This window comes from Rhinopithecus bieti, unplaced genomic scaffold (genome assembly GCF_001698545.2).
Source record: "Rhinopithecus bieti isolate Rb0 unplaced genomic scaffold, ASM169854v2 scaffold_24306, whole genome shotgun sequence".
In the NCBI taxonomy this organism is placed as follows: domain Eukaryota; kingdom Metazoa; phylum Chordata; class Mammalia; order Primates; family Cercopithecidae; genus Rhinopithecus; species Rhinopithecus bieti.
This window is the reverse complement of record NW_016811898.1, coordinates 3,522,900-3,547,778: the sequence shown is the minus strand read 5'-3', so window position 1 is coordinate 3,547,778 and position 24,879 is coordinate 3,522,900. Positions and strand designations below refer to the sequence as shown.

General features: G+C 39.1%; 1 protein-coding gene across 1 annotated transcript in view; it reads right to left on the bottom strand.

Annotated features, from left to right (window-relative positions):
• The window catches only part of POLR3B (RNA polymerase III subunit B), a 144,431-nt gene that overhangs the window by 63,240 nt on the left and 56,312 nt on the right, over positions 1-24,879 (bottom strand). The window contains 6 exon segments of the mRNA XM_017895316.1: positions 3,836-3,934; positions 4,479-4,553; positions 7,732-7,885; positions 9,124-9,286; positions 11,133-11,333; positions 14,579-14,739. Coding sequence (XP_017750805.1) covers positions 3,836-3,934; positions 4,479-4,553; positions 7,732-7,885; positions 9,124-9,286; positions 11,133-11,333; positions 14,579-14,739 — 853 coding nt within the window.

The window sequence follows — 24,879 nt, the reverse complement described above, 5'->3', positions numbered from 1 at the left end:
AAAAATATATATATATATATATATATATATTTATATGTATACAGTCACACACCACATAACATTTTGGTCTACAACAGACTGCATAAATGATGGTGGTTCCAAAAGATTATAACACTGCATTTTTACTATACCCTTTCTTTGTTTAGATACACAAATACTTACCATTGTGTTACAACTGCCTACAATGTTCAGTAGAGTAATATGCTGTACAGGTTTGTAGTCTAGAAGCAACAGGCTTTAGCATATAGTCTATGTGTGTAGTAGGTGATGTGGGTGACAGACACCATCTAGGTTTGTTTAAGTACACTATTATATTCACAAAATGAAATCACCTGACAACAAACTTCTCAGAATGCATCCCCGTCATTAAGTGACATATGACTGTATATACAAATATATATGTATATAAATATATATACTAATATGGAAAATGTCCAGAGTATACTGGTTAAGTTTCAAAATCAAGGCACTGGAAATGTTTTCACTGTTTTATACACACACATTGTGTGGAATCATGTGTGTATGTTTGTACTCAGAAAAAAAAAACCTAGAATAACACATAAGAAATTATTAACACTGGTGACTTCTGGAGGGTAGAGTCTGGTGGGATGGGAAAGGAAGGGGGTTCATTCTTTGTGCTTCATGCATTTCTACATTTTAAAAAATGTTAAGTATGAATTAAAACAAAACTTCTAGATTTTAAAATGAAATTAATTTGATGTATAGAATAGCTTGGTAATTGGGTAATGCTGAGAGTTATATTCATTTACATCAATGAAAAACCAGATGAAAATCCCTGCTTTCATGAAGCTTCTAGTGAGGGGAGATAGACAATACATAGATACATCAGTAAAATACCAATTTTACTCTATGGTAATAGGCACAAGAAGGAAAAAAAAAAGTAGTAAAGAGGAGTGGATAGAGATAAGAGTTTCTATTTTCAATAGAGTGGTCAGAAAAGTCTCACGAGAAGGAGACACCTGAGTGAAGACCTGGAGGAGGTGAAGCAGTGAGCCATATAGGTATGTGAGAGAGTGCTCCAGGCAGAGGAAGCAGCCAGTGCAAAGGTGCTAAGGCAGAGGCATGCCTGGAATATTTGGAGAAGAGGCCAGTGTGGTTGAAACAGGGAGCGGGGAGCGGTAGAAATGGGAGTGGGCAGATTGTGCAGGAACTGGAAGGCCTCCGTAAGGACTTCTGAGGGAGATGGAAAGCCCCTGAGGGATTTGAGAAGAGAACGGACATGCCCCCTCTGCTCTATTAGGAAAAGACTGTATGGGAACAGGTGTCAAAATAGGAGGCTTTTGCAAAAATCCAGGTGAGAAATAGAAATGGCCTGGACTAGGTGATGGATTGAGGTAGTGAAAAACAGTTCAGATTCCAGATGTATTTGGAAGGCTCACATGATGAACTAGGGATTGATGTCGATACAGAGAAAAAGGGTCAGGATGGAATAGAGGGTTTTGTTGGCTTGAGTAATACAAGGATGGAACTGTCACTTATGGGGCTACTATAAAATAGTTCTATTTTATACTCAGGATATGTATCTATATCTATATATTTTTTAAGTCAGGGTCCCACTCTGTTGCCCAAGCTGGAATGCAGTGGTGTTCCAAGTATAGCTCACTGAAGCCTCAAAGTGGACTCCAGTGATCCTTCCACCTCAGCCTCCCAAGAGCTGGGATCATAGGTGCGCACCACAACACTCAGCTAACTTTTTTTTATTTTTAGTGGAGATGAGGTCTCACCGTGTTGGCCAGGCTGATCTCCAACTCCTGAGCTCAAGCAATCCTCCTGCCTTAGCCTCCCAAAGTGCTGGGATTATAGGTGTGACCCACCACACCTGGCCCTCAGTCCATTTTGAAATGAGGGGTACAAAATAGTACTTTGAGAGATTCACATCTTTAAGGAAGAAAAATTCTGACTAAAAAGCACTATTTACAAAGTGCAAAAAATATATATATTTGCAATATATATAACAGCAGCAGGGTCTTGCTCTGTCACCCAGGCTGGAGTGCAGTGGCATGAACATGGCTCACAGAGCCTCCACCTCCTGGACTCATGCAATCCTCCAGCCTCAGCCCCTTGAGTTACTGGGACTACAGGCCTGTACCACCACATCTGGTTAATTTTTAAGGGTTTTGTAGAGACGGGGTCTTGCCATGTTACCCAGGCTCATAAATTATAATCTTTTAAAAAGTAATATATTTCATTTGGTAGCAGAAAACAGAAAAGTTTTTCTTTTTCCTGTTTTAAGACACAGGTTCTCAGCCAGGCTGAAGTACAGTGGCACCATCATAACTCACTGTAACCCATAACTCCTGGGCTCAAGTGATCCTTCCACTCAGCCTCCCGAGTAGCTAGGACTACAGGTGTATGCCACTGCGTCTGGTTAATTTTTTATTTTTATTTTATTTTTTCAGACATAGGGTCTTGCTATGTTGTCCAGGCTGGTCTCAAACTCTTGGCCTTAGGCGATTCTCCTGCCTCAGCCTCCCAAAGCACTGGGATTACAGGGGTGAGCCGCTACACTGGTCAGAAAAGTACTTATTCTTGATTGAAGACATAAATAGTTATCAGGTGGTAGTATTAAACTCTCTAGCAATATATCTGCAAGAATTCCAATTTCAGGTAAATGGCACATCAGTCACATGCATCAGACAGCAGGTTATATAGATGTTCTTTAATGTACTCCAAATGGAACACAGACGCTTCTAAAAATACTGTTCAAGAAATATTGTGAACATACTATCAATTCAAGTGTACTCTAAGTGTAAACTTAGAGATAGTTTTTGAACAGACTATGTAGAGAATTCCTGTACTGACAAGAATTCAGATGTCCATGGACAAAATCATCTCTAAAAGAGGTAAGTATATTTTTATACAGCTTAACTCATTAGTTCAATTTTGGCAGTAATCAAGTATTAAAATCAGAGAAGCAACTCCCTTTAAAAAATATACATTAAGGCTGGACATGGTGGCTCACGCTTGTAATACCAACTACTCAGGACACTGAAGTGGGAGGATCGCTTGAGATCAGGAGTTTTAAGCTTCACTGAGCTATGTTGTGCCACTGTACTCCTTCTGGGTGACAGAGCAAGACCCTGTCTCAAAAAACAAAACAAAACAAAACAAAAAAACCAACCATATATATATAATATGTGTGTGTGTGTGTGTATATATTTATCTATCTATGTATATGGATATATCTCTCTCTATGTATGTATGCGTGTGTGTGTATATATAAACTGTCACACGAATAGGAAGGATAATGAAATATAAAGACGACTTGTTAGCTGCTTTGTAATACTCTTCACTGGGATAAATGATGGGTTATACTTTGCTATAAAATTGTATATTTCTATATGGTACACACAGAAATATACAATATACATATATACCATGAAATACTATGCAGCCATAAAAAGGAACAAGAGCATGTCCTTTGCAGTTACGTGGATGAAGCTGGAAGCCATCCTCAGCAAACTAACACAGGAACAGAAAACCAAACACCGCATGTTCTCACTCATAGGTGGAAGCTGAACAACGAGAACACAGGGACACAGGGAGGGGAACAACACACAGCGAGGGGCCTGTTAGGGGGTTGGGGGAGGGAGAGCATCAAGATAAATAGCTAATGCATGCTGGGCTTAAAACCTAGGTGATAGGCTGATAGGTACAGCAAACCACCACGGCCCACATTTACCTACATAACAAACCTGCACGTTCAAAAAAAAAAAAAAAAAAAGATTGTATATTTCTAACAGTTCCTGTTAAAAGAAGTTAGTTTCTATAGTCAGAACAGGTTTTAATTACAGTTGCTATGGATTCTACTTACTTATTAATTGTGTGTTCGTACAGTGCAATGTTACAATCATTTTCTTCATTCACATCTAAATATTCAACCAGACTCTCATGTAAGAAATCTTCAAAATTCCTGGGAAAATATTGGTGAAAGAGACATCATTAAAAAGCATTTTTCTGCAGTATTTTATATAACAACAGGAGATACTGGCTTTCATTTAGGCCCAAAGCACCTTTCTCTCCCAGAGGATATCATTACATTGAGATACCTGAAACATGTTATTCTTGGCTCACACAGTAACCACAAATTGCTGAAATAAAAACAGCAAAGTGTCTGTCTGTAACTCTTGTCAACCTAGTCCCCACTTCTTAGAAAAAAATTCTGACCTTAGAAACCTCATGATGAGACCCACAGTGTCTACACTGACACATGATGTAAGTCCTTTTCTTACCAGAAACACTTGTGTACTAACTGACTTCAAGACTATGTAAGCCTCATGATCTAAATTGATGAATATTTTACAATGTCCAAGCAAGTTCACATGGGGCAAAATAGGTTTTTAACAGGCTGGTAATTTGATGGAAAGAAATTAAAACACTAAAATGAAAATACACTTTTCTTAAATCATGTATGTGGGTATTAAGGAGATTGGTAAGTTTTACTTTTGGCTACTTACCTGTACCCTTGGGCCAGCTCTTCCATATGTTTATTTGTGACTGCTGGCTTCTGTTTCTTGACAATTATGTAGGGTCTAGAACAGAAACAGCAAAACCAAATTAATAGCAGTTCCAGGGAAAAATTACACAGGCAAGTTAAGTTTACCAAAGTGAGATGAAGGAAGATATAAATACGACCAAACCTATTCCTGGATTGCTGAGTACACCAGGTATTTTTTGTATGCAAGAGCATGGTGTAGGGGCCTATGTTCTCTCTCACATATACACACATACATACCCAAGCCCATGTGCACATGTGAGTATGTGTACACATATTCATGCACACACACAGTGCTTCCTGCAAGTATCTTAGGAAACATTTGGTTTTGAACGAAAAGGCAACACAAAAATGATACTCAAAGTCTGCAAAGGAAACAAAACCTTTAATGTCATATTTTTTAAAACGGTGTAATGTATCAATCTAAAAACATCCCCTGATTTCACATTGGAAATATTTTGCATACTACTCACGGAGTTAACAGTCAAAGAAGCACTGTCACCTAGGGTAATAAGTGGCATTGCATTATGAGGTTCTGATGAATATCCAGATGTTTAGAGTAGTTTGATTTAGTCTAAACATCACTGAGCTAGGTTAGCAAGATACTTAAAGCTACAAGTGACCAAAGAGAGTGGCTGAAAGTTGGCAGAGAATAAAGCTTTCTTACTTTGTGGTTTTCAGCAACATAATGGGTGGAAGGTGGAGAAGGCATTCTGGCAGATTAACCTGTAACTGTCAGTGGGGACTTGCCTCGGAGGGCTTTGCCACCATGAGGAAACCCCGACACAAAGGATGGCATGCGGCACTGAAACGTCAAGGGCTGTTGCTATTTGGATAAGCAGCTCTTACAGAGAGGAGCAAGTAACCACCAGACACTTGTACGCGCTACCCTAAAGTCCAAATAACTATTTGAGGACTAATGAGCACTTTTCAACAGTTAAGAACAGGAGCTGCACAATTACAAAAGCGGAACACAAGTTGTTGAAAAATGAACTGGGTGAGCTTTTCATGGAAATCCACAGTACCTCAAAATTCTGGCTCCTTCTTGGTAGGAAAGCAGAGCCCACTAATGCCTCATTTGAGCGCTGCAGTGGATTCAGGTTAAGCCTCAGATGAGACGACAGAAACCGGCGGAGGAGAGGGAGGGGATCACATTTAGCTGCCTCAGTTATCCTTACGTTAACTCAACACATTCTACTATTTTTTCCTGCTAGATCTGTCATGCCATTATAAAGTTGCTTCTATAAAAGAGTTTTCTTTTCGAATATGTATTATGTTGGATGTAATGAAATCCTAAAAAAGAGTAACCTAGAAATTGTCACTGTTATTCCTGCTCTTAACTGGACCATGCTATTAATAGTTATAAATAAGCACCTAATGTGTGCCTGGCACTCTACAGAGCACTTACCACACCTTATATCAACTACTTCTCAAGACAATCTTAGGCAGGCATTCTTGTTTCCATTTTATAGCCAGTGAAACCAAGGCTGAGAGACTGAAGTAGTACACTCAAGAGTCACACAACTCAGTAAGTGGGAAGTTAGGATTCAAACGCAGGTATATCATCAGCTAACCATTCTTTGGTTGCAAAGAAGAGAAACCAATTCTGGCTAATTTAAGCAAAAATGAAGTTTACTGGAGGCATTAAGAATTTACCGGTGCTGGGTGCGATGGATCACACCTGTAATCCCAGCACTTTGGGAAGCTGACGTTGGTGGATCACTTGAGGCCAGGAGTTCGAGACCAGCCTGGCCAACACAGTGAAACCCCATCTCTACTAATAACACAAAAAATTAGCCAGAGGCAGTGGTGTGTGCCTGTCATCCCAGCTACTCGGGGGGGCAGGGGTGGGAGGGGAGCTGAGGCATAAGAATTGCTTGAACCTGGGAGGCGGAGGGTGCAGTGAGACAATATTGTACCACTGCACTCCAGCCTGGGTGACAAACTGAGACTCTGTCTCAAAAAAAAAATAAAAAAGAGTTAATGGAAGGATAAGAATCAACGAAAAAACTGAAATGCTCAGCCTCAGAAAGAAAAGGAACTAAAGCAATTCCAAGGATCCAGAAAATGAGGTGTAACCGGCAGTCTCTTGCATGCAGCACTGGGAGAATGAATCAGGTCCAAGCACTTCCCTCCCTTGATTGATTTTACCTGGGATTCAAATTCTCTGATGAGGGGGTATGACTGGCCTCATTTGGGTCATATGCCCAACCCCTGGCTGAAGAGAAGAGGGCACTGGACTGACCATCCCAAGAAGCCTGCCAATGGGGAGGGGCAGTCCTCAAAGGAAAATGAGGTAGTATCATATGAAGGAGGAATGGATGCTGGACAGTCACTCTCCCAGCTCTGACAGACTTCCAGCTACTGCTAGCTCACTGCCTCGTGCTTCAACTCAACCCGAGGTATACACAGAATAACTACGGTAATGCTAGAAAAGGCTTGTGAAACAAAGCAATGTCCTCAGCTGATGTCTCTGCATATCCCCTCAAACCAGACACTATGTCACATTCATCTTTGTACCTCCAGCTCCTAGATAGTACCTGTGCATAATAGGCCCTTAATAAATACTTACTGAATGAATAAAAGGAACCTACTTTTCCATTGGATCTAGTGTTATTTTATTTCTTCATGTCTCCATGTTTTCATTCTTGCCTTGTTTCAGCCTTTCTCCTCCCCACCTACCTCCAAGTTAACACAATCCTACTCATCCTTTAAAGCTCAGTTTGTAGCAACAGACTATAGTGGGCAAAATCATGCATCAAACGAATCCTAAGGACTTTCAAATAAAAAACAGACTCCACCACTCTTTAGTTTTCAATAAGTTACTCAGCCTCACTGAAACTCAGTTTCCTCATTTGTTAAACGACAAGAATAATCCAACCTCATAGGGTTGAATGGAGTTAAAGCCTTACACATATAGTGCCTCCATTAAAATGACAAATAGTGGCTAGCATTAACTACTAGCACAGATGATTGTTATTAATCATTTTTTCTGCCTTTCCTGGCAGACTGAGCTCTCTGAGGGCAGACTCTGTCTCCCATATTAATTTGCATCCTCAGTACCTAATATGCATATTCATAAAGTGTTTGCTCATGGAATTAAATTTATCTTCACAATGAAAGAGATTAAAACAGTTTCATAAATAAAAACCAGTCTATTTCTTTCAAGAATAAATATAAAGAGATTCTTAAAAACTCTTTTTAGTAACATATACCTGCATAGCCTTCCTCCATCAGAAGAAATATAGACACATCGATCTGTAAGATTTGTTGAGATGGAAACAAATTCATTGATATATCCTGCTCTTCTCATGAGTCGAAATGTATTCACCAGCTTTTTGTGGTCGCGAATGACACCCAAGATGTTACCTAGGCAAAAAGAAAGAATGGGTAAGGCAGAAATAAAAAATAAACCCAACCTGATTTAATAAATCCAACCAATAAAAATAGTAAGCAGCACTAAGCAGTTATTTGAAAACACTGTTATTAACACCTGCAGCCAGTCCACAAGGTTGCAGGGAAGCAACAAAGGAAGAATGGTTAAGGGCCAGTCCTTCCAGATGCTGGCTGAGGAATACTGGAAAAGTCAGCTTCATTTTCCTCATCTTTCAGCACAGTGCTGGGGCATGAACTTGGGTCCAAACCACTTGGGTTTGAACACTGGCTCCATCACTTCCACAGGGTGACAGTAAAGATTAAACGAGCTGATCATTTAAAGTACTGAGAATTCTGCTTAGCACCTACTAACTGCTACTATTAAACTGCTTCTTGTTGTAATCATCATCTGTGAAATGGGGAAAACGAACTTTGCTTCCCAAGGTTAGCGGGAGGATTCAAATAGGCACTGGGTAAAGTGTGGAATAAAAGCTCACTCAGTGTTAGCCTCTGGGATACAATGAATGAGGTAGTCAGTTAACAGCCCTGCTGAGGCTCTGACCCCTTCCTCACCAGCCCATATAAAAAAGAGTTAATGCCTCCTGGAATGAGCAGAAGGGGGAGAGGAAGAGAGGACAGACAAGTGATAAGGGATAAGCTCATGGTGCATACTAGTGAGAGGACAGGCACACACAGCAATAAATCAAAAGCAGAAAGGAAGAGAGCACACTTCCTGCTGAGTCTCTGGAAGACTTTGAAGGAGGTAGGAAGAGGTATATGAAAGAAGTAACTGGAGTGTGAGCCAGAGGAGAGGGATCCTCTTACTACAGGCTGCTGACATACTGATTATTAGATGGCTAGACAAAGTCAATTCATTATAAGAGCTGATCTGATAATTTTTGCAGAATGACTCCAATATTTAACTTGTACTTAAAGATACCATGTTGAACCTTATTCCACTATGGATATGTCAACAACTGCAAAAGGGCAGACAGCAGCCACTTTCTGCAATGTTACCCTTTAGCTCTGATGGCTATATCCTCTCAGAACCTTGGATAACCCAGCCAACAAAGTAACTATTTCTGTTATCACTGTATTTTCTACCTTTAAGTGAAGGTCAACCTGGGCCCAAAATTAAAGTCTATCTGTGCTTTAAATACCAGGATAATAATGGATTCCCTCCCCCTCTTCACAAACTATCTAGGGCCAAGATGTCTCCATAATATACCCACCATTAAGAAAGACAAGAAACACATTTGGGTAAGAGAGCTCTTCCCCACATAATAAATTCACATCTTCTACTCCCAAGTTACTGGCTAATTTAACAATGGGTCCATCTTCCATATCAGTTGTGATGTGTGTCATAAGGGCCAAGTTTTTAACCAAACCACATGCCTAAAAAACAAAAGACAGTCATTTCTAAGAATGAACATTAGTAATACAAGTACAGTTTGCATCTGAAAATAACTCACTACTTTGCTGGCGGCAGTGCAAAGCAGTACAACTTTGTAGGGGATACTGTGGTGATTCACACAAATGTCTTTAAAATATATATATATATCCCTTAACCCAGAGGAATTTATCTTCATAACAAGCAAGGATATAAAATAAATTTAGCTACAGAAATGCCCAGCACAGTACTCTTTGTAATTGTAAATGCTGACAGCATCATAAATGCCCAACAAAATTGACTACATTAACAATTACTCCCAGACAACGGAACATTACAGTCATTATGATGACACTGTATAAAATAAGTAAAGGAAAACATTAATAAATGCAGCTACATAAAAATATAAAATTTCTGGCCTGAAATGAGAGACTGTATAAAATAACTGGCCAGTACCCTTAAGTTTCTTGGTCATTAAAGGTAAATAAAGACTGAAAAATTCTTTCAGATTAAAAGAGACAAGGAGGCATGACAACTAAAAATAATGTGTGATTCTGGAATGGAAAAAAGACAACAGTGGGACAACTGGCAAAATTTGAATAAGATCCATAGATTATAGTAGTGTTCAATGTCATGAGGTTGATAACAGTGCTATGGTTACATAAGATGTTCACAGTTGGGAATCAAGATGAAAGATTGTGGAAAATCTTTGTACCAGTTTCATCACTTTTTTGTACATCTAAAATTACTTCAAAATGAAAAGAAAATAAATCTTTTTAAACATCTATGCAACCCAGTACAGTTCTAAAACAACAATACCAACAAGGACAGAATATAGTAAATAGAAAAAAAATACTTAAGACAGGTGACTTGTAAGATTGTATCTTCAAGTCTTAAAACCATCTGCTGCAGTAAGGTACAAAATAGCTACTTTTTTTTTTTAAGTTAGCTGAAGCAATCTCTGGGAAATGAAATGTTTCAAAGTTGTATAAATTATACAAAATTTGACAAACTGGATAATTTTAGTGTCAATTTCCATATGGTTTAAGATAAATTAGATAAATAGTTTCTAAAAATCACAGCTCTATATAGACTCCTATTTTCATCTTTTCCAAATAATGATAAATTCCTACACTTTGGAACCTACATCTTTTACTTGTCATAATTATTAATTCAGCATATATTCATGGGGCCTCTACTCTAACTAAGGCTCTATGTTAGGAGCTTGAGATACAACGGTGAACCTTCCTTCCTCCAGAATTTTACAATTTAGAAGGAATAGAATCAAGTGAAACTCACAATGTTAACACAAGGGAGAAAGGACCCTGACACAGGGAGTAGTGGGTGCTACAGAAGTAAAACAATGTAAACTCCCTGGCTTGGTGTTTAGGCAATTGCTTGTGTTTCCAATATAAGTGAGTTAGAATCCGTATTAGGTCATGGACTGTATACTCCTAATTGGCTGTGACTGAGCCTAACTAAGATCAATAAGGAGCTGCTCAAAAAGAGCCCCTCATGAGCATGAGAGGGGATAGGTCTTTCAATCTGCCTTCACAGTCTTATCCCCTCTGTGCATGGTTTGATTTTGGGATAAACTAAAATAAGCAAGAGAAACATGGACTGTATTACTTTTAGCTAACACACAGAATCAAATGCTTCTGCAGGTCCTAGTTTTGGAATCATACGAAAGTAGTCTCCCAAGCATGTCAATATTTCTTTGCCAGATAAATGACGGACAAAAGAAAGGATATGGCCTGGAGATGGGAACAGAAGCAGAAGCCCCCACCCCACCCCATGCACAGACATACGTATCGCCTCTGACACAGCATCAAGACCCCTCAGATTCCTTACCTCTCCTTCAGGAGTGTCCGAAGGACAAAGCATTCCCCACTGAGATGGCTGGAGGGAGCGAGGACCACTCACTTTTCTTGTTTTTTCAAACTGGGAAGAGATTCTTGTCATCATGCCCAGTGCAGATATATATGACAAGCGAGACAGCACTTGGGTTACACCCTGGCGGTCCATTTTAAATCTCTTTAGAGACCAATTTCCCTGTAGGGAGATGAAAGACGTAAGACTATTCCTAACCCAATCCTATATTGTCTGATACTGTGCAGTCACTCCAAGAAGTTCATGACAAGATCTTCATGCTTACTAAATTAGAACCATGACACATATTCAGAAATCAAAGTGTCACAATTAAAATGAAAATTTAGTCAAGTCACTTGCTGGGGTTTTCTAGGAAGATAATGAACATTACTGTATCTAGCAACCATCTCAGAATTGTTCAATGCATAAACTTACCACACCAGAACCATCACCTTCTCAGGAACTAATTCTATAATGAAGAGCCAGTTCAACCACAGATTTCCACGGGAAGTCATAAGCTAACTGATAAAACACCAGCAATTTCTATACACATTTAAGGGAAAACTAGTTTGAAGCTCAAAGAGATCATTTCATGTTGGAATGTGCTATTTGGATGTTTTCCAAAGTTAGTCTTAAGAAAAGGAAAATGCAGCAACAGAAAAATAACTCAGGTATCATTTACTTAGGATAATGAACAAACTGAAGGCTTCTTAGTTAAGTTTTAAGGAATCTAAAAATAGTATATATATTCATATTAAGAAACATATTCTCCGTGGCCACTGTGTCATTATTAAAATAGATTCATATCAACTAAATCTTGAACATTAAATTTACTTTATCTTCTTATGCATGAAATATGTTGTATTATTTTGTAGTTGTATTAATTGTATACATTAAAATATTCTCAAGAATAATTTAAAGATTAAGATTAGAAATTTTTGAAATTTAAATTCATGGTAACATTAATTAACAGTAGAAAACAGTATTCATCCAAAAAGCAAAGCAGGCCGGGCATGGTGGCTCACACCCATAATTCCAGCACTTTGGGAGACCGAGGTGGGTGGATCACTTGAGGTCAGGAGTTTGAGACCAGCCTGCCAACATGGCAAAACCTCATCTCTACTAAGAATACAAAAACTAGTTGGGTGTGGTGGTGCACATCTGTATTTCCAGCTACTTGGGAGGCTGAGGTGGGAGGATCACTTGAGCCCAAAAGGCAGGGGCTGCAGGGAGCTGAGATCACACCACTGTACTCCAGCCTGGGAGTAAGACGCTGTCTCAAAAAAAAAAAAAAAAAAAAAAGCAGACAATAAGATGTGAACCCAAAATTGTTGACTCAAGTTTTCTTAATTCTATTCTTTTTTTTTTTTTTTTTTTTTTGAGACGGGAGGTCTCGCTGTGTCGCCCAGGCCCTGGAGTGCAGTGGCGCGTCTCGGCTTCACTGCAAGCTCCGCCTCCCGGGTTCCCGCCATTCTCCTGCCTCAGCCTCCGCTGGGACTACAGGCGCCCGCCACCGCGCCCGGCTAGTTTTTTGTATTTGTAGTAGAGACGGGGTTTCACCGTGTTAGCCAGGAGGGTCTCCATCTCCTGACCTCGTGATCCGCCCGCCTCGGCCTCCCAAAGTGCTGGGATTACAGGCTTGAGCCACCGCGCCCGGCCAAGTTTTCTAATTCTAAAGAGAAAAACTGCACCTGCCGTGGTTCTTCATTCTTCCTCAGAGGACCCAATAAAAGCTAGGAATGTTCTCTTGAGAAAATGCACATAGAAACAAGAATAAAATTTTACACTCATTTTGGACTCTTGTGGATCCCAGGTTAAAACTCTTGTAGCAGAAAACTGCTAGGGTTTCGGGAAAAGATAAGGTGATCTGTTTGCATGAAAATGTGTAACTTTGGGGGAGCTCCCTCACAAAGTACAGTTTGCTCACTACTATAGTGAAGATCGATCACTTTGGAACCTTGAGTTTCTGAAACGTGGGAAACAGCTAAACTCTAAGAAACCCTATTAAAAGGCAAAGAAACAGAGCAACTATATATATCCCACAAATTAACCTCTCATATTATCACTTATTTCATTAACTCCTTTTATCCTTGGAGGCAGAATGAATCTAGTAAACTGACTTATGCCCACAGAGGAAGAGTAAATAAGGTAAATAAGTATTCAGCACACAGCTAAAATAAGGCAGCAGCTGTTGGCAAGTAGCAAGTAGATGGGAGTGAAGCCAAGATGTTCAGCAAGAGAATTTGTTCTTGTATTCTGTAGGAGTATTACAAAAGGGAGAGACGAGAAACAGACAAGAGGGCTAAAAATGCTCCTTTGAGAAAAATGTATTTGGTAAAAGCATTCTGCTAATAGCAACACTAAGAATTTTAAAGGTTGATCTTTTTCTGTTGTCTAGAGTGGGGCACACCTGTAACTAGGCCTGCTACTGATTTTTGTAATAAGCAGTTCTGTCAGGGAGGTAAAGCAGTTTCCTCTAGGGGTAAAAGAAGTACTCAAAATAGCTCTTTTGACCTGAAAATCATGGGCAAGGAAGCAAGGAAAAGTAATTCTAACAGAAGTGTGTTCAAGCAGTCTTTGGAGGATTCTCTTCAAATACTCAGGGATCGACCTCAGACAAGTTTGGGCCACTAGAGTTTATGTGCCTAAATAGGGACAAAGGCCTGGTTCACCTCAAATTTAGATGTAGCTGTCACTGTATAGGCCACTCACATAGACCCACTATAAAGTTCTAAAGTCAAGTATTGAAGCAAGTCTGCACTCTTTCATCATTAAGGGAATCAACATGGTAGATTATACTATGCTTTGTTGGGGCAAAATCTCATCCATAAAACTAATTTTATGTCTGGCATGCAAAACATGAACCAGACTTCATCAGATAGACCTATAGTTGTTACGCTTTAAGAAAGGAAGCAAAAACCCATCTGATAACCTTTTCTGAATAGCCCGAGACCCTGACTACACAGCTGCTACCGAGAACTGAATTCATCCAGCACAGAATTCATTGCTTATGTGAGGAACAGCTGACAGGTCTTCAAAGAATATAAACCTCCTGTGAAATGAAACATTTTGTATTACTTTGGACAAAAGGTTGATAATTAATAAACCTGCCTGAAATGTGTCAATTTTACTACAGAAGAAAATGGGGGAAAGTATTCTTTAAAAGAATGGTTATTAACAGTTAAATGAAGATTTTTCCTCTGTGTAAGAGTATCTATTTTCTTACTGCCTCATATAACAGGAACTATAATTTGGCAGGAAAGTTATAGTAATAAACACTTCAGACTTCCTTTCAAAGTAGAAATTTGTGCTTTGTAAACATTCCTTTCTATATTTCACCTGGATTCTCAAAGTGCTTTAAGTTTTTCTTCTACCAAATAGATTTACAACTAAATTACAAGACCCTAAAAGAGTGACTGAAGACTTACGGTAGAAATAGCATTCACCATGCCATTGGTGATCTGGTCTTGGCGCATGTGTTTGACAACATCAAACTGGGCTGCTCTTTGCTTAGGAATCACCTGGTCGGCAATCTTTTTCATTTCAGAATTAAATTTTTTGAACAAGTCTTCAAAAAGAAGAGATAANATAAAAAAATAAAAAATAAAATAAAAATTCTGAAGATGCCCAAGATGTTTCCTGTATCACTGGTAAAGGTGTAAATTGGTAAAATCACTTAGGAAACAGTTTGCCATTATCTACTCATCCCTATGCCCAACAGTTCCTCTCCTAGGTATACCTGCTATAGAAGCAGTTCTCAAACTTTAGCATGTACAGTAATCACTCTGAGGGATTGTTAAAACACAAATTGCAGCTGGGTACGGTGGCTCACGCCTGTAATCCCATCACTTTGGGAGGTAGGTGAGTTGATCACGAGGTCAGGAGTTCAAGACCAGCCTGGCCAAGATGGTGAAATCCTGTCTCTACTAAAAATACAAAAATTAGCCAGGCGTGGTGGTGGGCGCCTATAATCCCAGCTATTTGGGAAGCTGAGGCAGAGAACTGCTTGAACCCAGGAGGCAGAGGTTGCAGTGAGCCAAGATTGCGCCACTGCACTCCAGCCTGGGTAACAGAGTGAGACTCCGTCTAAAAAAAAAAAAAAAAAAAGCTGGGCACAGTGGCTCATGCCTGTAATCCCAGCACTTTGGGAGGCTGAGGCGGGCGGATCACGAGGTCAGGAGATCGAGACCATGGTGAAACCCCATCTCTACTAAAAATACAAAAAATTAGCCAGGTGTGGTGGTGGGCACCTGTAGTCCCAGCTACTCAGGAAGCTGAGGCAGGAGAATGGCGTGAACCCGGGAGGCAGAGGTTGCGGTGAGCTGAGATCGCGCCAGTGCACTCCAGCCTGGGCGACAGAGCGAGACTCCACCTCAAAAAAAAAAAAAAAAAACCAAAAACCACACATACATACAAATTGTAGGCCCTACCCTTACAGTTTCCAGCTCAGTAGGTCTAAGGTAGTGCCCACAAATATGAATGTCTAAGCAGCTCCCAGGAGATGCCAGTGCTGCTGGCAGGAGGAGGGCACTCAAGATACTTATACTAGCTATTTGTAGCAGCTAAAATCTGGAAACCATACAGATAATATGTAGACGAACTGTGGTATACTCATATAATGAAACACTATAAAACAATGAAAATGAACAAAAAATCACTAACCACAATCATGGCTGAGTATTAAAAATAAATACTAAGCAAAAGAAACCAGACATAAAACAATATACATATGGCACGATTCCATTTATATAAGGTTCAAAACCCAGCACAACTACATTATATTGTTTAGGAAGGTACAATTAGGTGGTTACACTTTAAAGAAAAGTTAGGATGCAAATAGTGTAATAGAAGGAATCAGCTAAAATTTTAAGGACTTCTTAGAGGCCAAATGTGGACTGCCACACAAGTTCAGAGTTCTTTTGAAGCCCAGGCACAAGAAGTGTCCATACCCACTCATGAGTTCCTTTCTGTGGAGTGCTCATGAAAGGCTGCAGTGAGGCAGAAGACCTGAGAAAGACACGTTTGTTGGAACACAGGCAATAAAACCCTACCTACCTACTTCCCTGGACTTTCTTGCATAGGAAGCAACACCTAAGTCCCTGGGAAGAGGGCAGGACCCCCTCCTGCCTAGCAAAGTCCCAGGAGGCAAAAATAACCTTCTGTCAGAGAGGGATAGAAGCAAAAGCTATCTGTCCCTAATCACTCCTGCTCTCCCAACAAGCTCTGCACCTACAGTAACTAGCAACAACAGTCTCCCCCTGGAAGAGGTCCAGTAAACCCTCCGATTTCAGGAAAAGGTGCAATGCCAGAGGGAAGAGAAGGGAGAAGCATCTTTCCCTAGGGGAGGAGCAGGAAACCTGGTTGGGCAAAGATCCTGCACTGATGCACAGCAGGGGCCAGATACTACAGGGAAGGGGCAGGAAACTGAAATCTTTCCTTTAGAAAATGGGGGAAAAAGAAAAGATTGCCCATTCTCATCACTCCTGTTCAACATTGTCTTGGAGGTGCCATTCAGTTCCATAGGACAAAATAAAGAAATAAAAGATATAAATATTGGAAAAGAAGCAATAAAACTGTCTTTACTTGCAGATAATATGTTCATCCACATAGAAAATCCAAAAGAATCTAAGAAAAAGCCTTAATAGAAATAGATGTGTTTAGCAAGTTTGCAAGATACAAGGCCAATAAACACAAAGCAACTAAAAATTACTGAAAGAAATTAAAGAAAACTTCAATAGGTGAGATGATATGTTTGGAAAGCTAAATATTATTTAGATATCAGTTCTCCCCAAACTGACCTACAAATTCAAATGCAATCTCAATGAAAAAGCTTGCAGGCTTTTATTTATTTGTGAAAATGGAGAAGCTAATTCTAAAACTTAAGTACAAATGTTAAAATTCCTAAGTTTATAATAATACTCAGAAAAAAAAAAAAACCTTCACTATTCACTTCTGAAGGAAATTAGAGAACTAAATCATTATTCTGCAAACAGGCTTAAAAAAAAATGTAGCAAGCATTTACCCCGCCTTTCCCACATAAATTATGTTTCAGGGTAACGAAGGGGGTGACAATGAAAGCACTCTTTATTAAAAAATTCCAGCTAATAAATGGACCAGGATGAAAATGTTAGAATATCATTATTTTGCATGCCCTAATGAGATAATGAATAAAGGAAATGATCATCATCAGATGCTAAATAAAACTATCAGGAGAAAAGTTGATGGGGAGCTTAATGGATGAATCAGGGATCCAAACACCTAAACCCAATGATCAATTTCAATGGCACAAAAAGTGGATAAAATAGACATACAGGATAGGATATACCCCCACCACCCATGAAGTGTTCTAGTCCCAAACCAAACCAAACCAAAACCGGAATACCATTTATCCTCTAGATTTAACTCCTGGTTTATAAGAAATTTAGGAGGGAGAGGAAAATATATATATATATATATATATGTTAAAAGACATCATGAGGGCTGGGCACGGTGGCTCACACCTGTAATCCCAGCACTTTGGGAGGCCAAGGCGGGCAGATCATGAGGTCAGGAGTTTGAGACCAGCCTCACCAACATGGTGAAACCCCATCTCTACTAAAATACAAAATTAGCCGGGTGTGGTGGCGGGTGCCTATAATCCCAGTTACTCAGGAGGCCAAGGTAGGAGAATTACTTGAACCCGGGAGGCAGAGGTTGCAATGAGCCGAGATTGTACCACTGCACTCCAGCCTGGGCGACAGAGTAAGACTCCNGAATACCATTTATCCTCTAGATTTAACTCCTGGTTTATAAGAAATTTAGGAGGGAGAGGAAAATATATATATATATATATATATGTTAAAAGACATCATGAGGGCTGGGCACGGTGGCTCACACCTGTAATCCCAGCACTTTGGGAGGCCAAGGCGGGCAGATCATGAGGTCAGGAGTTTGAGACCAGCCTCACCAACATGGTGAAACCCCATCTCTACTAAAAATACAAAAATTAGCCGGGTGTGGTGGCGGGTGCCTATAATCCCAGTTACTCAGGAGGCCAAGGTAGGAGAATTACTTGAACCCGGGAGGCAGAGGTTGCAATGAGCCGAGATTGTACCACTGCACTCCAGCCTGGGCGACAGAGTAAGACTCCGTCTCAAAAAAAAAAAAAAAGGAAAGAAAACACCATAAAGATACGTGATAGTTATTTTTAGGTGTCGACTTGACTGGGTTAAGGAATGCCCAGAAGGTTGGTAAAGCATTATTTCTGGGTGTGTCTCTGGGGGTGTTTCTGGAAAAGACTGACATTTCAATCAGTGGGCTGAGTAAGGAAGATCTGCCCTCAACCAATGTGAGTGGGCATCATCCAAACTCTTGAGGACACAGAACAAAAAATCAGAAAAAGGCAAATTTACTATCTCTTCTGGAGCTGAGACACCCATCTTCTCCTGGCCTTGGACATCAGAACTCTAGGTTCTCAGTCGTTCAGCCTCAGTCTGAGAGTAAAGACCATCACCTCCCTGGTTCTCAGGCCCTTGGACTTTGACTAAACTATACCCTAGCTTCTCTGGTTCTCCAGATTGCAGACAGCACATTGTGGGACTCTCTGTCTCCATAATCAGAAGTGCCAATTCTCATAATAAATTCTTTGCTATCTTATCTATCCATCTATCTAAAAAATTTTAACATGTGAAAACGTATGAAAAATTTTAAGGTGTGAAAAATTTTAGTCATGTCTTTTAGAGACATATTTTTAAGTATTTACAGAATGTTATTTGACAGCTGAGATAATGAAATGATTTGATGGCTACAATTTGTTTAAACAACACAATTTGGGGAATAAGGGGAGAGGAAAGAGTTGAGAAGGGTATAGATGAAACAAGATTGCCTTCCACTGATAACAGTTGAAGGTCTGTGATGGATATATGGGAGTTAATTTTACTATTCTATTTTTGTGTATTTTGGAAAATGTTATTAATATTTTATTTAAAATGTTAACTAAAACCCTTAAAAAACAGAAATAAATCTGAAAGAGGTGCAAGACCTTCATGAATAAAATTATAAATCCTTATTGAAAAACACCAAAGAAAACCAAAATAATGAAAGGAAAATATTCATGGATAAAAAGTCTACATATTTTAAGATTAGGAATCTTTTCCAAATTGATCTATAGTTCCAATGCAACGCCAATTAGAATCCCTAGAAGATTTATTTTGATGAAAATTGACAAAATAACTCTAAAATTTATATGGAAAAGCTAAGACCCTGAAATAGCCAAGACACTCCTAAAAAACGTAAAGGTACTAATGCATACATAGACAACCTGACCAATGGATAGACCAAAGAGTCCAGAAAAGATCTGCACATATAATAAAACTTGTTATATGATAGAGATACACTTTGGATCAGTGAGGAAATGAAAGACTATACAATAAATGGAGCTGGGACAACCAGTTATCCATCTGGAAAACAAATGAAATTGGATTCCTTACTTCATTACAGATGAACAAAAGAACAAATACTAAACACACAAGTTTAAAAAATAAAGAGCACTGTATTAGTCTGTTCTTGCCTTGCTATAAAGAAACAACTGAGACTGTGTACTTTATAAAGAAAAGAGGTTTAATTGATTCATGGTTCAGCAGGCTGTATAGGAAGCATGATGCTGGCCATCTGCTCAGTTTCTGGAGAGGCCTCAGGAAACTTACAATTATGGCAGAAGGCAAAGGGGAAGCAAGCATGTCTTATATGGTCAGAGCAGGAAGAAGAGGGAGAAGGGGTCGATGCTACACATTTTTAAGCAACCAGATCTCATGAGAATTCTATCAAGAGAATGGCACTAGAAGGATGGTGCTAAACCATTAAAAACCACCCTCATGATCCAATCACCTCCCACCAGGCCCCAACTCCAGCATCAGGGATTACATGTCAACATGAGATTTGGGTGGGGACACAGATTCAAACCATATCAAGCACTATTAAAAGGAAGATAAGTTGACAAATGACTGCGACTAAAAGCACAAATTAGTAGCACTTTAAAATACTATAAAGTTGGCCGGGTGCTGCGGCTCATGCCTGTAATCCTAGCACTTTGGGAGGCAGAGACGGGTGGATCACTTGAGGTCAGGAGTTCGAGACCAGCCTGGCCAACATGGCAAAACCCCATCTCTACTAAAAATACAAAAATTAGCTGAGTGTGGTGGTGCACGCCTGTAATCCCAGCTACCTGGGAGGCTGAGGCAGGAGGATTGCCTGAACCCAGGAGGTGGAGGTTGCAGTGAGCAGAGATCACGCCACTGCATTCCAGCCTGGGTAACAGAGCCAGACTCTGTCTCCAAAAAAAAAGCGTGTATATATATATATATATAAAGTTATTTAAAAAAGAATGTAGACTGGAAGAGGATATCTGTAACACATATAACAAAAAATTAGGATGCAAAATACACAAAAATCTCCTTGAAATCAATAACAAAAATAGGAACAACTCAAAAGACATTTCAAAGAAAACAGGAATAATCAATAAGTACACAAAAAGGGGCTCAACCTCATTAGTAATGTAGAAAATGCAAATTAAGACCACAAGGAGAAGCCACTTTGCACCTATTAGACAAAACTTAAAAGTTTTGATACTAAGTCATGGGATGGAGATCATCAGAAATTCATATACAATGTAACGTAGAAATACTTGGGAAACTAGTTTGACATTCTCCAGTTCAGGTAAAAATTTAACTTGACTCTGACTCCATGACTAGGTAATCCTCCTCAGAGAAACTCTTGCATATGGAAACCAGGAGATATAAATAAGAACGCCAGTGCTCCTGTGTTTTTTTTTTTTTCTTTTTTTTTTTTTTTAAATGTCAAATGAGGAGAAACAATACCAAGTCCTTGATCAGTAGAATGAATAAAGTGGTATTCATCATACTGTATCACGTCTTGACACAATGGAAAACAGAAATGAAAATGAACTACAGTGACATGCAACAATATAGATACATCTTAATGTTGACAGAAGAAAAAAATTGCAGAGAAATTATATGGTAGGGATCTATTTCTATAAAGCTCAAAAGTAAGCAAAGCTTATACTGTAATAAATAATTTTAAAGCTTTATAATTAAAAATGTAAATAATATAATAAATCAAGAAATAAAAAAATGCAAAAGTTCAGGACAGTAGGGGAAAGTGAAGAACGGAGTAGGGGGTACATATGTAAATGAAATGGTATTGGTAATAGTCTAGTTGTTAAGTAGTGGCCTTGAGGATGTTCATTTTATTTGTACCCTTCATAACATATAAATGTAACATTTTCATTTTTATGTTAAAAATTACCTATAAATGCTATTAAACCACAGTGATATTTTAAAACAGTAAGATTATGGAAGCCAAATCAATGGGATGGAACAGTGTGACTCATGAAAATAGACTAGGTGGCTCTGTTTCCTGAATTGGTAGAGTAGGTCCTACCAGATGGATTTATCTGCAGATAATAATTATAAATTCTGGACAAAACATTTAAAACTTTTGAAGGCACTAGGGAGTGTCAAAAGCAGGACACTGAGAGCGAATGGCACTGGGTACATGTTTCATTTTTAAGGCTTTTCACCTAAGGGTAGGCCACATTAATAAAAAGAGTCCAAGCCACATTGGGAAGCTGAAACTCAGAGAAAGACCAGCAGTCTTACTGGATTGGAGAAACAGAAGAAAAAGATCTGAACTACTGGATGTGAGTAGCTGGAAGGTGAAGGGGAATTCCATAAAGGAGAGAATGCAAGGAAGAAAACTCCAAATTATATATATAAAGTTCGCCCAAATATCTGGCTGATCCCTGAACTAAACATTGAGCGGTGTGGCCCATGCCCACCCCTCCCCTGCGCCCCACTGCCCCACATCTGGGTGGGGACTATTTGACCAATAGAATAAACACAAGTGATGTTGTGACTTTCAGTCTAGGTCATTAAGCTCACACAGTTTCTTCTCTACGGGAAACACTTACTCTTGGATTCCTGAGCCACCGAATGTGACAACTCTGGAAACACCTGAGTCTAGCTTTCCAGCCCTTCCGACCATCCTCTAGCAGAACACCAACCAACCAACCTCCATCAATGTGACAACTCTGGAAAAGCCTGCGCCTAGCTTTCCAGCCCTTCCCACCATCCTCTAGCAGAACATCAACCAACCAACCTCCATCAACACCATGTGAAACAGAAGAATCAAATAGCCAAGTCCCGCCTGAGTTCTTGACCCACAAAACTGTGAGATATGTATAATAAAATGGTTGTTTTAAGCCACTGTTTTTAGATAGCATGTAACAGAGTAACATAACCAGAATGCCAGTTATATCAAGTTCATAAAAAATAAAAAAGCAAAACTAAATAGCTGGCTCACTACAAATAAAAAACAGGCAGAATTCTGCAATAATATAACAGATATTATGAATACTAAATACCCCTATAAAATTTTTCCCTTTGTACACATCTTTTTTCTTTGCAGTGGAAGAAAAAAAGCCCAATATATTTGTGATTTAAGTTAAATAACAAAACATTAAAGTAATATGGGGGGCATATTTATACTAATTAATTTCTTAAAGAATTCTGAGGTTCAGTGAAATATGTTTAAGCAAGATTTTCCAAATTCCATACTGACTATATTCCTGCATGTTTCTGATAGGTAGTTTTTTGACTCAGAATGAAGAAGGTATTCAAAGCAAATGAATCTTCTCCTCTAGCTAGTGCCAAAGAAGGAATTTCCTAAGTGGAATTGGATTTCATGCTTTTCCTTCTTTAAAGTTAAGACATGTCCTTCCACTTTTCTACTAAGACCAACTTTTCAGATAGAAAAGACTGGATCTTGAATTTGAATTTACTATGTCAGAAGTGTTCTAAAGAGAAAACTTCCTCCTCTGAGAGCTTAATCCTTTCTTACAGTGAGATCCAGCAGTTTCACTCTTGGAAAGAAAGAATATGGGAATGGAAGCAGGTGCAGAGGGGTGAGAGGGGATGAAGAAGCCCATTCCAGCAACTTCCTGTGGAAACTGGCAAAAGGAACTTGAATAAGCATCCTGAACAGAATCGAATGCCCTTAACCTAAACAACAAAAGCTCAGCTCTATTTTAATTAGCCCCTTACACTTAGACACTTTTGTCTCAAATTATGACAAAGTTTTTTTGGATCCCAGCTGAATTTATTGTAGCCCCTTGATTCAAACACAAGGAAACGTTCTGGTACTAAACAAGTAAAAAGTAAGAGCACAGTCAACAGAAATACTGCCTCATTATTAAATTTCCCCACTCCTAAAATTTCTGTTTAAAAGAAAAAATGCTGTCCAAGTTCACAGATCAGTGAGAAACCACAAGGCCATCCACACAATAAACCACATTATTTGGGTCAAAAGTAAAATGACTAAAAGGGAAGGAATGCTGGTGATAATATTCAATACCTTGCTAGTATAAGGCCTTTCAGCCTGTTTAAGACAGGAGCAGTAAAGAGCAAATCATATTTCAGCGAAAAATGCTGACAGCTCATCAATTGATTTTCAATGAAAATGCTTTAAAAAATTAATAAAGAAGTTAAGCTGCTGAAATACAGTTTCACCAATTAGCTTAATGTCAGAGAATTCTAATTAGGCGTCTTGAGATTGCTATTTAGTGTTTAAGCCTTCAGAGTGCCAAATTCTCCTTTTCACACAAACTGGTTGCAAAATTAAAGACATTAGGCAGCCTTAATTACATTATCAGAACAGCTGGGATTAGGCAATCTCTGAAGTCAAGACGGCATTCTTTTGTCATAGGGTGGAAATCCCTGGCTTTCCAGGGTGCCGGATTTTGGTGCCATTCCATATCTCACCCATACAAAGCAAGCTGCATTAGAAACAAAAATTTTGCAGACAAAGAATAGAGTAATGCTCAGCAAATAATGAACACATTACCGAAAAAGAAAAGGTAGGTGAAAGATTAAGCCTGAAATCGGTAGGTTTTGCTAACACCTCTACTGGCGGCTGGCCTGCCAACCCTCTTGTGGCAGCAAGACTGAGGGAAAGCTCTGTGAACCTGCTTGGCCAGTGGAGACAACTCTGTTATCTAAAGCTGAAGCACATTTATGCTCCCTCATCCCATGGGGTGTGAAATTAGCAGCTATTGTTTTTACACATTTTTGCCAACACAATGTCTTTTGTGTCTTTACATTGTTTATAAAGCTATGTTTTCTTGCACATGGGAACCCTCTTTTTAATTCTAATTTTTTAAGCAACAGGATCAGCTCTCCTTTCCCCCCTTGTTATTCCATTCCTTATTCCTCTAAACAATCAACTTTTTTTAATGGACTCATTTAACACCATGATTTTCCCAAGTGAAAATAGTAAAACGGGATTGATGGTGAGGATACCCATAATTCCTTGCACAGTGGTCAATCTGAAGGTGGCCAAAAACCTAACTGCTAAGTTGTGGCCATTAACCAAACAGAGCTTCCTCAGTAGTCCAGATACTATTTTTTTTTCCCAAAACCTAAAATTACTATAATTTCAGAATTCTAGTTTTTAAATTTTAGTTGTGGTACTATCTGCTGTGACCATCCCAGCCCCACTATCTCTCATCTGGAAAACTGCTACAGTTTCTAGCCGGTCCACTCTTGGCCTGTTCATCTCCACATCAGATCTTTCTAAACTAAAAATCAGATCATGTCACTTCCCTGACTAAAACCCTTCAATAGTCTTCTGCTGCATGTAGAATTAAATCCAAGTCTCTCTTTTTTTTTTTTTTTTT